This window comes from Eptesicus fuscus, chromosome 1 (assembly GCF_027574615.1).
Source record: "Eptesicus fuscus isolate TK198812 chromosome 1, DD_ASM_mEF_20220401, whole genome shotgun sequence".
Classification (NCBI taxonomy): Eukaryota; Metazoa; Chordata; class Mammalia; order Chiroptera; family Vespertilionidae; genus Eptesicus; species Eptesicus fuscus.
In genome coordinates this window covers 38,952,174-38,975,013 of record NC_072473.1, presented here as the reverse complement: position 1 = coordinate 38,975,013, position 22,840 = coordinate 38,952,174, and the positions used below count along the sequence as shown (strand labels likewise).

At 37.4% G+C, this 22,840-nt stretch overlaps 1 protein-coding gene across 1 annotated transcript in view; it reads right to left on the bottom strand.

Moving 5' to 3' along the window:
- ATRX (ATRX chromatin remodeler) overlaps window positions 1-22,840 on the bottom strand; it is a 291,152-nt gene that overhangs the window by 89,690 nt on the left and 178,622 nt on the right. Inside the window, exons 23-26 of the mRNA XM_028137791.2 lie at window positions 9,308-9,438; window positions 8,709-8,797; window positions 8,412-8,584; window positions 2,533-2,686 (exon numbers count right to left, since the gene is read on the bottom strand). Of these exons, the coding sequence (XP_027993592.2) occupies window positions 2,533-2,686; window positions 8,412-8,584; window positions 8,709-8,797; window positions 9,308-9,438 (547 nt within the window). The remainder of the gene's footprint in view (window positions 1-2,532; window positions 2,687-8,411; window positions 8,585-8,708; window positions 8,798-9,307; window positions 9,439-22,840) is intronic.

Sequence of the window (22,840 nt, the reverse complement as noted above, 5' to 3'; positions counted from 1 at the left end):
CATAGATACCTCATATTAATTTTCTGTCTGTGAACCTCTCTTGTATGTGGAATCTCTTATTCTGTCATATATGTTGGGGTTCCCATACACGCAATATGTAAGTAAACTTAGTCCTTTTTTCTTAATCTGTCTCATTCTGATTAATTATTAGACCAACTAAAAGAAACTGCAAGGCTAGAGTAAAATGTCTTCCTCCCCTAAAGTTAGAAAACCTCTCTACAGGACTGCATGAATATATGTATAGGATCCAGAATAAACAAGAACCAGCCTCACTAAAACTCTGTGGGGTTTGTGTGTGTATGTGTGTGTGTGCTTTTGTTTTTGTTTTGTTTTTAATCCTCACCTGAGGATACTTTTTCCATTGATTTTTAGAGAGTGAAAGGGAGGGAGAGAAAAAGAGAAACACTGACGTAAGAGACACACTGATTGGCTGCCTTCCACAGGAGCCCAGAGCAGGGCCAGGGATCAAAGCTACAACTGAGGTATGTGCCCTTGACCAGGAGTTGAACCCAAGACCCTTTGGTGCATGGGCCGATGCTATAATCACTGACCCAAACCAGCCAGGACTAAAACTCTGTGTTAATAAAAACTAAGCTGAGTGTTTTGTTTACTGCAACCATATTTTGAGATGGGTACTAAAAACCATGTGGTCAGGACTGAAATTATGCCACACAAAAAATGATCAATTAAGTGAGAGGAAAAAAACTATAAAATTCACAAGAGTGATAAAACTACCACTATTTGAAGATAAGACAATTGAAATAGTAGTGATGTCTGTAACCTACTTTAAAAGGCATTATGAAAATAAGATCAATGGAGGGATGGATAGGTAAATAGATATGTAATAAAGAAAATACAGTAACTATAGAGTATAGTACCAATTCTAGGTGACAGATATATGGGTATGCACTATAAAGTTCTTTCCACTTTTAATTATGTTTTAAAACTTCCATAATGAAATGTTGGACAGATAAAGAATAGTGGTAATCACAATTCTGGAAATGCATAGTTTTATAGTCTTAACACTGATGACATCTATAAGTTGGGTTTATAACTAAAAATTATCATTAACAACAGTGTAAAACAAGCAGTAGATATATTTTGTTTTAGACCAGAGGGGAAACAGCTATAGGAATAGTATATAAAGATAAGGATACAGCCCTAGCCAGTTTGGCTCAGTAGATAGAGCATCGGCCTGTGGACTAGAGAGTCCCAGGTTCGATTCCAAACAAGGGCATATGCCTGGGTTGCGGACTCGATCCCCAGTAGGGGACGTGCAGGAGGCAGCCAATCAATGATTCTCTCTCATCATTTATGTTTCTCTCTCTCCCTCTCCCTTCCTCTCTGAAATAAAAAATATATATATTTTAAAAAAAGATAAGGATACATTTTCTAACAATGTGAAGTATTCAACTATAGGTAGCGTTATGAGATGGTAAATATTCTATCACAGGAAAAAGTAGGAGAATATCTATGATGAACATGGTAGAAGAGATTCTTGCATTGATTAGGAAATTAAGATACCACTAAAATCACGTGTACATTCTTAAAATTCTTATATAGTACCCAAATAAAAATTAATTTTAATCTACAGAAGTTGATAGTAGAAAAAATCATGAGCATGTCTAGAGCAATAATCTCTCCTTACCTTTCAGAAACTCTGAACTCTAATATCCACTTTCTACTTGACATCTCTCCTGGATATCTAGTAGGCCACTCAAACATAATATAGCTAGAGCAAAACTCTTTACTATCACTAGAGAATTAAGTTCTACCCTAATATTGTCCATTTTAGTAAATAACATTATAATCCACCAGCCACTTAGGATGGACGTCTGGGAGTCATCTTTGACTAATGCCAAAGATGACTTATTTATAGCCTTATGTTAATTGTTATTAAAAACATCACAGATATAATTTTTAAATATTTTGTGATAAAATGTGGGGACCTTATAACAGCCTAAACAATAAGCCTGGTTCAAAACTATAAGAGTACATTTTTTAAATAGTAATTTTAAGGGTGAAACTGGGGACAGGATGCAGGGAAGGAAATGAGGGCACAAATGCTATAAAACAAACAGGAACAAAAAACAAAGGAGAAATGATAAAGAGAATCATCAAAGAGGTGAAATAAAGCCTGAGAAGTGTCCACTAGATATGGGGATTAAAATGTCACTAAGTGACTTTAGGTGGGAAAAAGCTCAGTAAAGTGACAGGGTAAAAGCCACATTGCATGGATTGGAAAATGGTTTTGAATATGATAACATATAGATATCAACTAGAGGCTTGGCTCAATGAAATAAATTTTAGAAGCAATAACCAGAAGGGAAAAACAGCACTAAAGAAATAACCAGAATATGCAGTTAGAACTAGTGGCTTAGAAGTAAGATACTGGGACTTGTCTATCACTACAGTAACCAAAGTAAATGACATTTTTAGAAAGGAAGAAAACACATTTCTTCAAATAAGCTGTTGAAACAATAGAAAGGTTATCAAAAAGTTCATTTACATAAAGAATAGGAAAGAACTTACACTTTATCCCCAATTTCCTCTGCCATTCGAAGAATTTCAAAGAGAAGTACCATTTTGCCAGAATGCTCTAAAATCTCAGCATCAGCATCTGTAACAAAATCTTTGTACCAGTCTGGAGCTGGGCTGCTTGGATTGGAAGAGGAAGTAGCTTTACCTAAATAAAATAAATGAAACATAAATAAGTAGGCAAATAGGAAAAAAAACTAAAAGATCCCAAGAGAGGGATTAAAAAAGAGACCAAGAAAACAGATATAAAAAAAAAAAAAAGAAAAAGAAAACAGATATAGACCAACCCAGAGAAAGCTTGAGAAAGCGACATAGGAATTCGGGAGAGGGAAGCAACCTACACTCGCGCGCGCGCACACACACACACACACACACACTCTCAGCACACTCATGCCCAGAGAGGAAAAAAAAAGACCACCACAGGAGAGAGCACTTGGGTAGACAGAAACTCTAAGAGACAGAGGCCCCCAAGCCTAGAGAGATAATAACCCCAAAACTAAGGTGACCAGATTTTAACATTGGTAAAGCGGGACACCATTGACCCCGGGGTGGGGGGTGGGGGGGTGTTCTTGATTAAAAATTTGGTCTATATGGAGCAACAAAAATTTTCATAGAACGTAAAAAGAGTATTGTAATATATTTTTTTAAATTTCAACATAAGTACAATTTACAAATATAATAAATAAAAAATTATGTCTAGTATTATTTTATTCTTTGGCATATTTCTCATTTGAGTGAATTTTTTTTAGTAGATTGCTGTCGTTGTTTAAAAGGTCATGAATTTGCCGTAACGTAAGTCGTAAGTGTCACTTTCAAGGCCGGCGCTTGACTTTTTGCCGCCACTACAAAATATAAATAATAAGAGTACTGTCTGCTAAATTCAAGAAAATTTATGTATTTATGAAATAAATAAATTACTTACCTAAATTATCTGAATAGCTGATTTCTAATGACATCACTTGTTTAACTAGCTTACTAGCACGCAGTACGATGTGTATCCTCTGAGAGACAGTTACAAAATGTTTTCGTCGTTGCCAATCCCAAAAAATGCCATTGTTCATTAAGTCCAAACAATGGTGGTCGAATTCTAACAACTGATCAACAATGCGAACTTTGATAAGCAGTTCTCGATAATCAGTTCTCAACAATTATTTGTTATTATTAAAGTTTAACATTATAAAATTAACAAAAATAATATAAAACTCATATCCTGGCTAAATAGCCACATGGCCACCGAAAACTGTATATTCCCTTCCCGTTCTCCCGCCATTCCCTAGCTTGTGGTGCATTCTTTCCAAAAATCGGGACTTTTTTAAAACTCTGCGGGACGCGGGACAAATTGGTAAAAAGCGGGACGTCTGGTCACCTTACCCAAAACACATCCCAAGAAACGGACTGGGAAAGAAAAATGTCCAAAGACAGACAGAAAGAGAAACGAAGCAGAGAGGGAGACTGACTGACTCGGAGATCAAGAGAGAGAAGATCTTGAGCTCAGGGGCAAGAAACATTTCACTGTGCTACTAGAATTCTAGCAAATATTCATCCCAGAATCCTCATATCATATTAACTTTATTATTTGCACACTAACTTTGACTATAAAAGTTGTAAGAAGAAAGTTACACAAAATAAACTATTAAAGTTCTAAACATAATTCAATGCAAAATGAGGAATGAGGTTTAACCTGCTTTTGCCCAATTGCTTTTTAATGTGAAGTATTTTACATTTTTATATATTTCTGCTATAAAATATTTCACATATCCAAAAATGTATGTAGAATAAACAGCCATGTTCCCACATCCCACCTTTATCCAATTGTAACACTTGTTAAATCTGCTTCTGATGCACCTGAAGTCTAATATGTGACCCTAGCCAATCACATTCTTCTTTTCCTCCCTCCTTTTGGACAGGTAATTAAAACCTTAAAGTTTATGTTTATTATTTCTGTGTATGTTTAATATTTTCACTATATCTATATCCCTAAACTGTACACTATTATTTTTTTAAACTATAGCAGGTCCTTGAATAATGTTGTTTTGTTATAATATTGACAAGATACTACAAGAACTTAACGCTTGTTTACATCTATTTTCCTAGGGTAAAATTGGTTTCATTATGCATCATTTTGCTTAAAGTCACAAAACCACCCTAGCCGGTTTGGTTCAGTGGATAGAGCATCAGCCTGTGGACCGAAGGGTCCCAGGTTTGATTCTGGTCAAGGGCACATACTTCGGTTGCAGGCTCCTCCCTGGCCCAGGCCCTGGTCAGGGCTTGTATAGGAGGCAACCAATCGATGTGGTTCTCTCACAAAAATATTTCTCTCTCTCTTTCCCTCTCTCTTCCACTCTCTCTAAGTCAATGGAAAAATATCCTCAGATGAGGATTAAAACAAAAAACCCAACCATTAAAGTTGCAAAACCTATGAAGTAACTGCAGTGAACGTTCAATGGTGTTATATTTTTCCAGAATGTTGTTCGCCAGCATAAAATTATGCTTATGATTTTTTAATTATCACTATAAGCATACTTATTTTATAGTCTTTATAAAATAGTTCTATTATCTGAGGTTCTAGAGAACAGAATCATGCTACTTGTTTTGTGTGTTAACTTTCATCAGGTAGCATATCATTAAAATAGTAGTACTAGTAGAATGGTAAGCTCCATGAATGCATTTTGTTCACTGATATGCTAAGGCTGCTCAACCGCTCGCTATAATGTGCACTGACCACCAGGGGGCAGAGAGTTGACTAGTCGACCAGTCACTATGACATGCACTGACCACCAGGGGGAAGATGCTCCAACCAGTAGGTGAGCTTGCTGCTGGGGTCGGGCCGATTGGGACTGAGCGAGACAGGCCAGGCACTCCCTGGAGCTCTCCCGCAGTCCCTCCCCAGCTGGCCAACCTCCCGTGTCCCTCCCTGGCCCCGATCATGCACTGGTGGGGTCCCATGGCCTGGCCTGCACCCTCTCACAATCTGGGACCCCTTAGGGGCTGTCGGAGAGCCAGTTTTGACCCTATCCCACAGGCCAGGCCGAGGGACCCCACTGGTGCACAAATTCGTGCACCAGGCCTCTAGTATCATATAATAGTGGTAATAATATGGTTCTACATCACATACAAGGATCCTATCACAAAAGTTTCTATCCATACAATAAATTATATACATTTTAAAATGTACTCTAAAAACACCAAGATAATTAATAAACTGAGTATTTTAGTTACACAGCAAATTTCACATCATAAACTGTCCTTCTAAAACAATATTAAAACACAAAATTAGTGATGCTGTAAGGTAAACTTAAATGACTTATTCAAATGACCAATTCTGCTTCTCAGAAAATTCAGAAATCTTCTGTAAAAGAATTAAATAGCAACTCTTTGAAGTAAAAATAAAATATGCCCTAGCCTGTTTGGCTCAGTGGATAGAGCGTTGGCCTGTGGACTCAAGCGTCCTGGGTTCGAATCTGGTCAAGGGCACATGCCTAGGTTGCAGGTTCGGTCCCCAGTAAGGGGCGTGCTAGAGGCAGCCAATCAATGATTCTCTCTCGTCATTGATGTTTATATCTCCCTCTCTCCCTTCCTTTCTGAAATCAATAAAAATACATATTAAAAAATAAAAAATGAAATATGCTGTGAGAATCATATCATAGTTCAATTATAGCTATGTACTTACTTAATATCCATTTCAAATTCCAGGTGCAACATTTTCGCCCTATAATACTTCCTACTTAGTGTTTCTTTTATATTTACTGTAAGGAAGCAAATTTTTTAAAATATATTTTATTGATTTTTTACAGAGAGGAAAGGAGAGGGAGAGAGAAACATCGATCAGCTGCCTCCTGCATATCCCCTACTGGGGATGTGCCTGCAACCAAGGTACATGCCCTTGACCAGAATTGAACCTGGGACCCTTCAGTCTGCAGGCCAACGCTCTATCCACTAAGCCAAACGGGTTAGGGCGGAATTAAATTTTTAAAAAGTTATAATACCATCTATATATGTTCATATACTATGATCTACTCAGCCTTCTATGGAGTTAATCTAGATCTACAGAACAAAAATAAATTTTTATCATCTATTTGTACTGAAAAATGTTTCTGATAAACTATATGTGTACACAGATGCAAAAAATTTAAAATACATCCATATATGAATGACATGTATTTGAATGCACACAGCTAAAATTAAACAAAGACCCTAGACAAGTAGTCAGTTTGTCATTTGGAACCCAGAGCCTTCCCTTGCTTTTAAGTTTACAACATGTAGCCACCTATATTTTGCCCCAGTTCTTTCCAACCTTTTTACATTATGGCTTAAATGAAAAGCAATCATAGTCACATAGTACACCAGGAAAAATGGAAGAATCTACTCATTTCTGGATATAACTCAGCTGCCTCAGACCCCACCTATACTTCCAAGTGATGAAGGAATCAATACCTCAGCATACTTCTATGTAACCCATTTATAACAAAGAATGAGACATACTGGCAAGTCTTACTCTCTCTGATCTCTTAACTTTAAGTTATGAGAAACAGTTTAACAAGTAAATTTTAAGAAAATCATTCCCAGGAACACATAAACTCTAAGCTATTCATTTATAATTGTGAGATGAGAGACTGCAGGTAATTTTAAGTGAAAAGGCAGATTGAGAGAGAAAAGGAAGAGATAGCAGGAGCTTCCCATTACCATAAATTAAACTATAAACATTCCTTTAATATTCTTAGAAAAAATATTCTGTAAATGTAATTGGAAGTTGAATGCTGATAACAAATTGCCTTTATGGAATAACAAGAGAAAAAAAAACAAGGAGGGAAATTTTGCAGTTTAATTTTTACTATTTCCCTGATTTCTTAGAGAAGACAGAGTCTGTGGTTAGGCTGCCATCTGTCTATTCGAAGGAGGAACTACTGAAAAGAGAAATGTTTATCAAGGTATTGCCAATTAGTTCAACTGAAGGCCTGAGACCAGCCAAGCTTGTTTGAGTACAGGATCATTCACCTAGTTAGCACCTATATCTCTCTTCTGTTCATAGTCAACAGCTTTGTTCCATGACTTCCAAATGCCAGCTATTTAGAGCTATTTACACTTTTCTGTCTTTAGATATTTGATATTTCAAATATTCAGATATTTGGTCCCAGCTTTAGAGCAGACACCCAGTCAGGCTGTACCAGGAGAATATGGAGCCTCAATACTAATTCTTTAAATGTAGATAACAGGTAAAGGCAACTCAAGCCTTTGGGAGTTCAGTCAAAACCTTCACTGTCTGTATACTCATGCACAAGAGAAAAAAAAGCAAAAGAGGTGACACAAACTGTACATGACACAGAGGAAACCTAAAGTAGACAACAATTATAAATTTTTAAGAGTTACAAAGGAAAAAGACTAAACCATTAAAAATAATTTCACTATGTAAAATCAATTACAATGATACTTGATTCCTTGAAATTCTTCCAGTTATGTATACATAGTTAAGAGAAATTACCATGGTGGTTTTGAGATTGAATGTATCTAGGTCAGAATTCAACTTCTACCAATCATTTATAAAAATAAAGATATAAACAACATTGCAAGGCTGCTCAAGAAGTAAGCTAACATATGGAGTAAAAGTAATAGTTTACATTTAGACATGTAAATAAACATTATTTTTTCTTTCCTATGAAATACCAGAGAGAGCAAAAGGCTTGCTTTTATTTAAAAAGTTAACAGATATTTTTTATTATCCTGTGTTCCATGATTATTCTACATGCTTAGGAATTAGAAAAGATATGCCTCTGGCCAACAAGAGAGGATGATTAATAATTGAAAAAAGTATTGACATGATAATGACATATTTCTAAACAATGTTCCATGATAAAGGCAACATTCATTAGACTTACTTTCTTCCGTCTTTATAGAAACCGTGGGATTGTTTCCTGTTTCATCCACATTTCCTTCACCACCTCCTCGAGATCTTGAATTCCACACTTTAATGACTTCAACATCATTGTCACTGCCACTTCCACTTGAGCTACTATCTTTTTTCCCCTTTTTCCCTTTTGTTTTCTTCTTTCTGAAAAAAGAACAAATTCAAACTAATAGAAAAGTATAGTAAACATATAAGTGCCAATTATGAGAACAATAAGTAAATAGGAGTTTTAATGTGTCAACACGAGGCACAAAAGTATTCAATTTACTTTGTATAATCATCGGAGCTTAAACTCATGGAGGTTTCATCAGAATCTGAAGCTATAAATTCATCCATGCTGTCTTCATCAAAATATCCCTAGGGAAAAAAGATGAATGTTTTAATAGTTTGTTTCAACTTATACTGGAAATTATAATGACGTTCCTTTATTTCTTAAGAATAAGTCAATTGTCATGAGATAAGGAAGAACGAAGGAACTATCATGAATTAGAAAAATAAAGGAGACATGACAGATATGACTACTAAATGCAATGTGAGGTCTTAGATTGATCATAAAAAAGAAAAAGTACAAAAACTAAGAAAATCCAATTGAATTCTGTTGTTCAGTTAATAATACTCAATGTTAATTTCTTACTTTTGATCACTTTGCTATGGTTATGAGAAATGTTAAGATTAACATTTAATATTCATATTATAATCATAATGCATTCAAACAGAAATTAACTGGAAATAAAATACATGAATTATTATACCCCAAATCAAAAGAAAGTTCAAATATACAGTAAGTGTATATATATCAATCTTTTTTCTAAAGTTATTCTGCTTCTAACAGATACCTTTTAATAAATCTTAGGTTACTTGATTTACCTTATTTTCTTTGCTAATATAGTCCAGCTGTAAACACCAAGGATGAGTCCAGATTCTACTTAACATCTGAAAATCTTGGAAAAGTTTTGCACCTGCTTTTCCTCTTCCACCTTCATTGCCATTACCTACACCTGATCAAAAGAAAAATAGTCAATGTTAAGATATAAGAAGATCAATTTCAACCTAGGTGTTTCTAAAATAGAGGTTTTAACTTGATCTGTTCCATGAACTCCTTTGGCAGTGCTTACAATGTTTTCAATTACATAAAATAAATAGGATTGAAAAAAATCCATTATATAGCAATTATCAAAATACTAAAAAAAAATGTGATATCATATTATGTGTAATTTATGAATGCATTAAGTAAAAAATATAGCAACAAGTCTAACAATTACATAAAAAGTTGAAGTCTTAATAAAGGTAAATAATTTTGAGATATCATTAATATACAGAAATATATCTGATTTATATTGATAACAAAGTCAGTTATCAATAATACTACTGTGGTTTGCTGCATACCTTTGAAACTGGAAAAAATGCTACACTTCTGTTGGAGGGTAGTGAAAATTAAAAAGGAATTTTTCTTATTCAGGTTCATATACCCCTAAATTCTATCCACTGGACCCTAGATTACAAACTCTTGTTTTTATTTTTATGTTTTAATAATAATTTTATTTTTCAATTACAGTGAACATACAATAATATTAGTTTCAGGTGTACAACATAGTTATTAAACATTTACATAACTTACTAAGTGATCACCCTGGTAAGTCTAGTACCCATCTGACAACATACACAATTATTATAATATTATTGACTATATTTCCTATGATGTATTTACATACCTGTGACGGTTTTTATAACTGGCAATTTCTATATCTTAATCCCTAAACCTTTTTCATGAATCTCCCCAACCAACTACCATCTGGCAACTATCAGTTTGTTCACTGAATATATCAGTCCGTTTCTGTTTTGTTTGTTCACTTGTTTAGGTTTTTTTATTAGATTCCACATAAGTAAAATCATATGGTATCCATCTTTCTCTGTCTAACTTCTTTTACTTAGCATAATACCCTCTATGTCCACCCATGCTGTCACAAATGGCAAGATTTCATTTTTTACTGCTAAGTAATTTTTGATGGTAGGTATGTATGAATGTGTGTGTGTAAATATCTTCTTTCTCAGTTCATCTATTGATTCCACACCTATGTTGTTTCCATATCATGGCTATTGTAAACAATGCTGCAATGAATACAGGGGTGCATGTATCTTTTCAAATTAGTAACTTTGTTTTCTTTTTTTTTTTTTTAATATATTTTATTGATTTTCTACAGAGAGGAAGGAAGAGGGATAGAGAGTTAGAAACATCGATGAGAGAGAGACATCGATCAGCTGCCTCCTGCACACCCCCCACTGAGGATGTGCCCACAACCCAGGTACATGCCCTTGACCGGAATCGAACCTGGGACCCTTCAGTCCACAGGCCGACGCTCTATCCACTGAGCCAAACCGGTCTCGGCAGTAACTTTGTTTTCTTAAAAGAAATACCAGAAAGTGGAATTGCTGGGTCATATGGTAGTTGTACTTTTAAATTTTGAGGACCCTGCATACTGTTTTCCATAGTTTCTGTACCAATTAACAATGCCACTGCCTGGCCAGCATGGCTCAGTGGTTGAATGTCCAACTATGAACCCAGAGGTCATGGTCAGGGCACATGCGATTGGCGGGCTTGATCACCAGAGTGGGGTGTGGAGAAGGCAGCCAATCAATGATTTTTTTCTTATCATTGATGTTTCTATCTCTCTCTCCCTCCCTCTTCCTCTCTAAAATTAATAAAATATATATATTTTATAAAAACAATGCTACCAAAAGTGCACAAGTGTTCCCTTTTCTCCATATCCTTACAGCACTTGCTGTTTGTTGACTTTCTGATAAGATATATTTTTACACGTCTGACGGGATAACTGGTTTTTATTTGCATTTCTCTGATGCTTAGTTTTGTTATCTTTTCATATGTCTGTGGGCAACTAAATTGCCTCTTAGGAGAAATGTCTATCCATGTCCTCTGCCCTTTTTATTTTTTTAATCCTCACCAGATGATTTTTTCCATTGATTCTTAGAGAAAGTGGAAGTGAGGGGAAGAGACAGAGAGAAACATCGATGTGAGACACATTGATTGGTTGCATCCCACATGATCCCCAATCAAGGCCAGGGATCAAGGCCGAAAGCAAGGTACATGACCTTGACTGGAATCGAACTCAGGATCTTTCAGTCAGCAGGCCAACACTTAATCCAATGAGCCAAACTGGCTAGGGCTCCTCTGCCTATTTTTAAATAGAACTCTTTGTTTTTTAAGTTGAGATGCATGAGTTCTTTATATATTTTGAATATTAAGACCTTCTCCAATATATCAATGGTAAATCTCTTTTCCCATGCTAATTGAAATAAGCCAGGCAGAGAAAGACAAGTGTCACATGATTGCACTCGTTTTGTCTCTGCGTTTTGCTGATAGCTTCCTTCTCTCTGTAGATGCTTTTTAGTTTGATGTAGAGCCATTTGTTTATTTTTGCTTTTGTTGACCTTCCCCAAGGAGACATACAGAAAAAGATACTGATTGCTAAGACAAACTTCAGAGAACTCAGTGCCTATGTTTTCTTCTAGGAGTTTTATGGTTTTGGGTGTTACATTTAAGACTTTAATTAACTTTGATTTTATTTTTGTATATGGTATAATTTGTCTAGTTTCATTTTTTGGCATGGATCTGGTCCAGTTTTCCCAACTATGCTTTTACAAAGACTATCATTTCCCCATTGCATAATCTCTCATTTGTCATACATCAATTCACCAAGGAAAACACACAGAAATCTCTCACATTTCTACACAATAACAGCCAATGATCAGAAAGAGATATTAAGAAAAGGATGTCATATGCAATTGTATCAAAAAGAATAAACTAGGAATAAATTTATTCAGTGAGGTGAAAAACATATACACTGAAAACTCGAAGACATTGAAAAAATAAATTAAAGAGGACACAAATAAATGGAAGGAAATACAGTGTTCATGTATTGGAAACATCAATATTAAAATGTACATAACACCCAAAGCAATCTAATGACTCAATGCAATCACTACCTAATTCCAATGATATTGTTTCCAGAACTAGAAGAAAATCTAAAATTTACATGAAATCACAAAAGACCCCGAACAGAAAGCAATTATTTTTTTAAAAAAAATTTTTTTAATATTTTAACTCAGTTTACTGGGATGACATTGACTTTTTAAAATTTTTACTGTTGAAAGTATCACATATGTCTCCTTTTTCTCCGCATTGACCTCCTCCAGCCTGCTCCTGACCCCTGCCCCAGGAATTCATCATACTATACTAGTAGTCTGTGTCCAAGGCTTATGCATATATTCATTCCAGTTCTTAAGTTAATCTCTTCTGACCCACCCCATCTTCCCTCTTAGATTCCACAGTGTGTTCTATGCTCCTATGTCTCTGGATTTATTCAACAGTTTATTTTGTTCATTAGATTCCACATACGAGTGCAATCATGTGACACTTGTCTTTCTCTGCCTGGCTTATTTCAATTAGCATACTACTCCACAGGTCCCTCCATGCTGTCTCAAAAGGTAAGAGGTCCTTTTTTTTTACTGCTGCATAGTACTCCATGGAGTAAATGTATATCTTTTTTTAATCCATTCATCTGCTGATGGGCACTTGGACTGATTCTAGATCTTAGTTATTGTAAATTGCCCTGCTATGAACATAGTGATACATACTAGGTGTGCCAGTTAATAATGCGGACTTTTTTCAATAGATAGACTTACACATATGTTGATATACACAGAGTGGCCAGATTATTATGGTCACTGAACGCATAATAATCTGGCCACTGAGTGTGTGTATGTGTATGTGTGTGTGTGTGTGTGTGTGTCTGTGTGTGTATTTTAGAGGCCTGGTGCATGAATTCGTGCATGGATGGGGTCCGGCCAACCTGGCTAGGGGGAGGGGACATGGGCGGCTGGCCAGCCTGCCTGCTGGTCGAAGGGACAATTTGCATATTAGCCTTTTATTTTACAGGATATACACTGAGTGGCCAGATTATTATGCATTCAGAGATCATAATAATCTGGACACTCGGTGTATATGTGATTTGATATGTAAGCTGTTTTGTTGTACTGACAAGCTTCAAAACTTCATATGTCAAATTTGCTGAAGGTGTTAACATCATATACATCATATATTTTTATGCTTAAAAATGTCAAACTTCGTGCCAAAAAAAGAGCATTTGTGGGAAGTTTTAATTCATTACTTTATTTTGAAGAAAAGTGCTGCTGAATACTTCAGGAAGCTTATGGTGAACATGCTCCATCTCAAGATACTTGTGAACGCTGGTTTAAATGCTTTAAAGGTGATGATTTCAATGTGAAAGACAAAGAACGTCAAGGTCAACCGAAAAAGTTTGAAGACCAACCATTACAAGCATTATTAGATGAAGCTGTGTGTCAAACTCAAAAACAACTTGCAGGAAAGATTAAACATTGCTCAACAAACAATTCCCGATCATTTACAAGCAATGGCAAAGACTTTAAAGGAAGGAAAATGGATGCTACATCAACTGAACGAAAGACAAATGGAAAACTGAAAAGTCATCAGTAAAATGTTGCTTCAACGGCACAAAAGAAAGTCCTTTTTTGCATCGAATTGTGACTGGCGATGAAAAGTGGATTTATTTTGAGAATCCCAAATGCACAAAATGGGTTGATCCAGGTGAACCATCAACATTGACTGCAAGGCCAAATCGCTTTGGAAAGAAGACTCTGTGTTTGGTGGGATCAGGAAGGTGTGGTGTATTATGAGCCTCTAAAACCAGGTGAAACCATGAATACTGATCGCTACTGACAAGTAATCAATTTGAACCACGCTTTGATCGTGAAATGACCAGAATGTTCCAGAAGACTCAGCAAAGTAATTTTGCTTCATGATAATTCACCATCACACACTTCAAAACCAGTTAAAGACATATTAAAAGATCTTGCCTGGGAAGTATTAACCCACCCAGTGTATTCACCAGAAATTGCTCCTTCAGATTATCACTTGTTCTGATCGATGGCACACTCACTTTCTGAGCAGCACTTCAAAAGGTACGAAGAAGTGGAAAATTGGGTCTCTGAATGGTTTGCCTCAAAACAAGAAAAGTTCTATTGGGACGGTATCCACAAATTACCTGAAAGATGGGTGAAATGTGTAGCTAGCGATGGACATTACATTGAATAAAGCACATTTGATGTTTCTCTTGAAATTATCGTGTTTTCTTTGATTACAAAATCTGCCATTATTAACCAGTACACCTAGTATATTCTATCTGATAGGTATTTGGGGATTCCTAGGATATATTCCTAGAAGTGGGATCACTGGGTCAAATGGCAGTTCCATATTTGATTTTTTTAGGAACCTCCGTATTGTTTTCCATAATGCCTGCACCAGTCAGCATTCCCATCAGCAGTGTACTAGGGTTCCCTTTTCTCCATATCCTCGCCAGCACTTGTCATTTGTAGATTTCTTAATGGTTGCCATTCTAAAAGATGTGAGGTAATAATAACCTATTGTCATTTTTATTTGCATTTCCCTGACTTCGAACATTTTTTCATATGTCTCTCGTCCATCTGTATGACCACTTTGCCTATTTAAGTACTTTGCCCATTTTTAATGGGATTGTCTTCCTTTTATTAAGTTGTATGAGATTCTTATATATTTTGGATATTAACACTTTATCAGATGTATCACTGTCAAATATTCTCTCCCATACAATGGGCTTTTTATTATGTTGAGGTCTGATTATTCCCACTTTGCAGAGAGTTTTAATCAAAAAGGGGTGCTGGATTTTGTTCAATGCTTTTTCTGCATCTTTTGATATGATCATGTGCTTTTTGTCTTTCAATCTGTTTATGTGATGTATCATGTTTATTGATTTGTGAATATTGTACGAGCCTTTCATTGCTGGAATAACTCCCACTCAGTCATGGTGTATGACCATTGTAATATATTGCTGGATCCAATTTACTAATATTTTGTTGAGGATTTTAGCATCTATGTTCATCAAGGATATTGACCTATAATTCTCTTTCTTTGTAATGTCTTTACCTGGTTTTGAAATTAGGATAATGATGGCCTCATAAAAAGAGCTTGGAAGTGTTCCTTGCTCTTGGGTTTTTAGCAAAGGTTTTAGGATAGGTATTAGTTCTTCTTTGAATGTTTGGTAATACTCCCCTGGAGAAGCCATCCAGACCATGGCTTTTGTTTGCTGGGTTGTTGTTTTTTTAATAAATGTTTCAATTTCAGTTGTTATTGGCCTATTCAGGTTTTCTGATTTTTTTTTAATATATTTTATTGATTTTTTACAGAGAGGAAGGGAGAGGGATAGAGAGCTAGAAACATCGATGAGAGAGAAACATCGACCAGCTGCCTCCTGCACACCCCCTGTCGGGGATGTGCCCGCAACCAATGTACATGCCCTTGACCGGAATCGAACCCGGGACCCTTCAGCCCGCAGGCTGAAGCTCTATCCACTGAGCCAAACCGGTTTCGGCCTGATTTTATTTTTTGATTAATTTTTAGAAGATTGTATTTTTCTACAAATTTGTCCATATTACCCATGTTGTCCAATTTGTTAACATAGAGTTTGTTCATAGTATTTTCTTACAGTCCTTTGTATTTCTTTGGGGTCAGTTGTTACTTCACTGATTTCACTTCTGATTTTATTAATTTGGATCCTCTCCCATCTTGTTTATCTTTTCAAAGAACCAGCTCTTGGTTTCATTGATTTTTTTTTGCATTGTTGTTTTAGTCTCTATGTCATTTATTTCCACTGTAATGTTTACTATTTACTTCCTTTTACTTACTTGGGGATTTTCTTGTTATTCTATTTCTTTACGTTGTATAGTTAGTTTAGTATTAATTTTTCTTATTTTCTGAGGCAGGCCTGTAGTGTTATGACCTTCCCTCTCAGGAATGCTTTTGCTGTGTCCAAGAGATTGTGGGTTGTTGTCATTATTTCTTCAAATAGGTTTTTAATATCTTGATCTCTCTCTTCTTCTGGCACCCGCATAATGCAAATATTGGCACGCTTGAAGTTGTCACAGAGGCTCCTTACACTATCTTCATATTTTTGGGTTCTTTTTCCTTTTTACTCTTCTGGTTGGGTGTTTTTTGCTTCCTCATATTTTAAATTGTTGATTTGATTCCCAGAATCCTCTATTCTACTGTTCAATCCGTGTATATTATTCTTTGTCAGTCAGTGTTTGCTTAATTTCTGACTGGTCCTTTTCAATATTTTTTAGCATTCTTACTAAGATCCTTGAAAGTCTCACTAAGTCTTTGGAGGTCACAAGAAGATTCTTGAGTAACCTTATAACTGTGGTTTTGAATTCTATATCCAGTAGTTTGCTTTCTTCCATTTCTTTCATTTGTGACATGTTTCTTTGTCTCCTCATTTTGCCTACATCCCTGAGTTTGTTTATATGTATTGGGTAGAGCTGTTATGTCTCCTTGAGTTGGTAGAGTGGCCTTGTGTAGTAGCTTTCCTATAGAGCCCAGTGGCTTAGCCTCCCCAGTCACCTGAGCTGGGCACTCTAGGTATGCCCCTTTGTGGGCTCTGTGCACAGTCTTGTTGTAGTTGAAACTTGAATGGTGTTGGTATCCCTGGGAGGAATTGACTTCCAGGCCAATTGGCTGTGGGGACTAGCTGCTACTACTGTGGGAGCGCTGCTGTGCAGGACACCCCTATGGAGCAGGACTTGCTTCAGTGGGGCTTTGGTCCTCACTGAGTCTGCCCTGTGAGTATGTAGCTTATGATGTGTAGAGTTGTAATTTCATATGATCTGACACTGACCATTTGGTGCACCGGCTCTTGGGTCTCCAGGGAGCTACAGAGAGATATGCAGATGTGTCCTGTTTGTGTTCAATTTGGAAGTGCCCAGGTGAGTCCAAGCTGTGAAGCAAGGCAGGCTGGTGCTGGTGGTGCCAGGTCTTGGGCCTTTTATTGATAGGTTTGGGGTTCCCTGACCTAGCTGTAGCTTGTTTGAGAGAGTTTAGCAAGGTCTGAATTCTGAGCAATGACAGGCCATCCACATGCAGAAGCCACTGCACATAGGTTAGATGGAGCTGCAAATTGGATGGGGCAGGGTCTCAGAGAATCACCAGAGAGGAGCAAACAGAAATGGCTGTCAGTCATCCCTGACACAGGTGAGGTCCCAGCATAGGAACAATGATGCCTGTGAGCACCTTCGACTGGGAGATAGCCACCCCCGAGTTCCTGCCCCAGTGCCAGGAAATCCAGTTCCTCTTTGTATGTGTATGTGTTCCCCAGAGCCTCACCCTGGCAATGGAGCTCAGAAGAAGCAGGACCTTGTAAGGTCAGTTTGTATGCCAGGCCTTTAAGAGGATCAGCTGGGTCTCCAGCAGCCTCCGTGTCACTGAGCCCCAATCCCCGCTGGTTTTTACAGCCCATAGTTATGGGGCCTACTTTTCCCAGCTCTAGGCTGGGGGTCTAATGTGAGGCTGGGACCCCTTGCTCCTCTCAGGGGGCTACGCAGAGACAGTCTCTTTACCAGTTAAAAAAATGGTACACTTGGGTTTCAGTCCAGCCCGTTTCGTGCCTCTGCCCCTCCTACCAGTTTCAATATGCTTTCTTATTTACTTCTCTAGTTGTAGGACTTCCATTCAGCCAGATTTCAGGCCATTATAGATGATGGATGTTCTGTATTTTAGTTGTAATTTTGATGTGGTTGTGGCAGGCAGCGAGTACAAGCAGTTACCTATGCCACCATCTTTGTTCTCTGCCAGATATCATTTCAAAATTGTTGAACTTGTAGAGACTTGTTTTGTTTCCTAACATGTGACACAGTCTATCTTTGAGCATGACCCATATGTATTTGATAAGAATGTATATTCTGCATCCTTGGGGTGTAATGTTCTGTAAATGTCAATTAAATCCATCTGATCCAGTGTGTCATTTAGTTAGAGTCACTGTTTCCTTGTTTATTTTTCGTCTGGAAGATCTATGCAGTAAAATCAGTGGTGTTAAAGTCTCCTAATATGACTGTATTGCTGTAGATCTCTCCCTTGAAGTCCTCCAGAATTTGTACTATATATTTCGGTGCTCCTATATTGGGTGCATATATGTTTACCAGGGTTGTATCTTAGATCTATCGCTTTAGTATTATGTAGTGTGACTTTATTGTCTCTTGTTACGGCCTTCATTTTGATGTCTCTTTTGTCAGATATGAGTATTGCTACCCCAGATTTCCGTTTCCATTTGATGGGAAATTTTTTTTCTATCCCTTCACTTTTATCCTGAGTGTTTTGTTCTGAGGTGGGTCTCTTGTAGACATCCTATATTTGGGTCATATTTTTGTATCCATTCAGCTACCCTATGTCTCTTGATTGGAGCATTTAATCCATATACATTTAAGGTTGTTTCTGATAGGTACTTATTGCCATTTTAATTTTTTATGCATAGGCATAAAAAATTATCTCTATATATTTCTTACTATTATTACAGCAGTACTTATAGCATTTTGTTTTCAATGCTGGTTTTGTAGTGATAAACTCCTTTAGCCTTTTCTTGTCTGGGAAGCTCTGTAGTTCACAATCTATTTTGAATGATAGCCTTGCTGGTTAAAGTTTGTTTTCAGATCCTTGGTTTCATTACCTTGAATACTACATGCCATTCCCTTCTGGCTGTAGAGTTTCTGATGAAACATGAGCTAACAGACTTTTGGGAGCTCCTTTGTAGATAACAAATTGTTTTTTTCTTGTTGCCTTTCAGATTCTCTGTCTCTAATTTTTGGCATTTTATTTATGACATGTCTGGGTGTGGGCCTGTTTGGGTTCTTCTTGCTTGGGACTCTCTGTGCCTCATGAACTTGTATGACTTTTTCCTTCACTGGGTTAGGGAAGTTATTTTGCCATTATTACTTCAAACAGATTCTCTATCCCTTCCTCACTTTCTTCCCCTTCTGGTACTCCTATGATGTGCATATTGTTACGTTTCATGTTGTGCCACAGCTCCCTTAACCTGTCCTCCTGCTTTTTAATTGTTTTTTTATTTTTGGTTTCTCTGACTTTTTTCTACCCTCTCTTCTAATTCACTGATTCGATCCTTGGCTTCCCCTAATCTCCTATGTATTCCTTCCAATGTATTCTTTATTACAGCTATATCATTCTTCATTTCTGAAAGGTCATTTTTCATCATTTCTATATAATTTTTCATGCTGTTGAGCATCTGTATAATCATTATTCTAAACTCTATATCTGATTAATTTCTTATCTCCATTATATTTATCTCTTCTTCTGGAGAATTATCTTATTCTTTCATGTGTGGCTTGTTTTTATCTCCCCATTTTGGCTTCCTGTTTGAGTTTGTGTCTATATATTAGGTAGATCTGCTATGACTCCCAGTATCTGGTGCAGGACATTGTCAGACACTGTTTTTGACTGGCCCTGAGTACCGTTTGAAGCTATCAGCAATTCACAGCTTTTGGCTCCCTCTGTTGGTTCTGGTGCCTTCAGAAAGGACCAAGGTATTTACCCAGGTGTGCTTTTCCTAGCCCCGGGCAAAGAAGATCCAGCAAAGACGCAAAGCCTCCAGAGATCCACCTCTGCCTGCAGGCTGATTGTTATTCTCATTCTTAAATTGTCTCAGGCTATAGACCACAGCAAGGCATAGACTCCACTGGGTGGGGTGAGGTTTTCCAACAGAGTGGGGCAATTGCTTCCTTCACCCCCCCCCCCACACACACACACACACCTGGATGGCTGTGTAAGATATCCTCTATAGTATGGGGGAATGACTCAGCATAGGAAACTGGTCAAATGGCTTCCAAGCTCTAAGCCCAAAGCTGCCCCCACGCCCCCCCCCCCACATCCCCAACGATGGAGTGTCCTCACACAGCTCTGTTCCACTCTGCCCTCCCTCTACTGGAGCCCAAGGTGATTGGCTGCACATGAAATTTTGTGTTTTGGCCCTTTAAGAAGGTGCCTGCATTTCCATCTGTCTCTCCCTGGCAGACAGTAACCCCGCTGCTTTTCACAGCCAGAAGTTATGTGGGCACCTTTTTCAGTCCTGGTGCTCTGGGATGGGGAGCCCTGCTTGGGGTTTAGACCCCAAAGTTCTCAGTGAGAAACCTCCACACCTGAGATATCCCTCCAGAACTTTAGCTGCTGCCTGGGGGAGTCCAGCCAGGCCTCTTTCACATCTGCATTTCCTACCAGTCTCTATGCAGTCTCCACTTTCCATCCTTAGTTATCAGGTTTCTCTCCAGATAGTCTTCAGTGGATTATACAGGATAATTTTTCTGTATTTTAGTTGTAATTCCATTTTGGTCCTTGGGTAGTGGCAGTGTAACTTCCACTTACTCCGCCACCATTTTGGGATGACATTGATTAATAAAATTATATAGGCTTCAAGTGTATAAATCTGTAATATATCATCTGTATATTTCATTCTATTTAGCACCCAAAGTCAAATCTCCTTAGATCACCATATATTTGACCCCTTTACAACTTCTCCCTCACCCCCCTTTCTCTCTGGTAACCACCATACTGTTATCTGTGTCTATGAGTTTTTAATTTGTCTTGCTTGTTCATTTATTGTTTTCAGTTTTATATCCCACGAGTGAAATTATAGACTCATGATCCATCTATATTGTCACAGATGGTAGTATTTCAACTTTTCTTATGGCACATAGTATTCCATAGTATATATGTATCACATATTCTCAATCCAATCTTATATTGAAGAACACTTTACTTGTTTCCACATCTTGGCCAGCATGGACAATGCTGCAATGAACACATAGGTACATATATCTTTATGAACAAATGTGTTGAAATTTTTGGGGTGTATATCCAGAAGAGGAGTGACTTTGTCATGTGGTAACCTCTATTCCTAATTTTTTGAGGAACCAAAATACTGTTTTCCCTAGTGGCTATATCAGTTTACATTCCCACCAGAAGTGAATGAGGGTTCCTTTGTCTCCATACAATCTCCAATATTTTATATTACTTGTCTTGTTGATAATGGCCATTCTTACAGGTGTGAGGTCATATCTCATTGTAGTTTTGATTTGCATTTCCCTTACAGCAAGTGAAGTTGAGAATCTTTCCACATAGCTGTTGGAATTTGTATATCGTCTATTCAGGTTCTCAGCCCATTTTTAATTGAAATATTCAGGATGTTTTTGATCTAGCCAGTGCCAGTCAGTTGGTTGAGGGTTGACCCATGCACCAAGAAGTTGCCAGTTCAATTTCCAGCTAGGGCACAAGCCCAGGTTATTGGCTTGATCCCCAGTAGTGGGCAGGCAAGTGGCAGCCAATTAATGTTTTTCTCTCATCAATGTATCTCTCTCACCCTTCTCCTTCTCCCTTCCTCCCTATCTAAGAATCAATTAAAAACATTTTTTAAAAAATAATATTATCTCAATAGATGCTAAAAAAAAAACACTTGACATCATACAACATCCACTTATAATTAAAACACTCAATAAAATGGGTATAGAAGGAAAGTACCTCAACATAATAAAACCACATATGAAAAACCCTTAGCCAATATCATATTCAATGGTGAAAAACTGAAAACCTTTCTTCTAAGATCAGGAAAAAGACAAGAATGTCTACTCTCACTACTCTTATTCAACAGGCAAGAGAAAGAAAAAAATCAGCATCCAAGTTGGGAATAAAGAAGTAAAACTGTCCCTTTGTGAAGACAATGTAATTCTTTATATAGAAAATTCTAAAGACACCAAAAAACTATTAGAAAGAATAAGTACAATAAAGTTGAGGATAGAAAATCAATGTTCAAAAATCTACTGCAGAGAAGTTCCAAGACGGCTACAGACAAGCTAGGAGTTGCAGCCACTTACACCCAACCCCAAACCAGATGTACAGCTATATTACAGAACAATCAACCTAAAAAAACAATTGAAGACTAGCTGATCTGAAATATTTTAACCAAGGAGCACAGAAGAAGCTACATAGAGACTGGTAAAAAGTGCAGAGAAGAATAAAGGGAGAAACACCTCACATAGTTACAGTGGCATATGAGAAGCTGGAGGAAGACCATGGCTACAGAACTCCTGCTCCCTAGGAGCCTGAGGTCTCAACCCCACAGGGGGATCCCCAGCTCAAAACAACTGAGATGGAAAGAGGATGCATGGCATCTAGCGGTGGGAGTCAGTGGAAATTTGATCTGCCTAGAAAACTTGAACTGCACCCTCCCAGAGAAAGAGCAGTCCTAAAGTTACAGTACCAGCCTGGGGAGCTCACTCTGGACTCTGACTGCTGGAGAGTCCCTGCTGCTGTAATAGGATCTTTGAGAGAGTTCTGCGGGCTACACCAGCAGTGATTTCTAGCGAGACCCTTGGCAGAGACATAGACAGTGACTAAACTGTGTGGCTTGGGGAAAAGGAACAATCTCCCCAACCTCCACCGCACAGTGGGCAACCCTATATCCACCTATTGAGCTG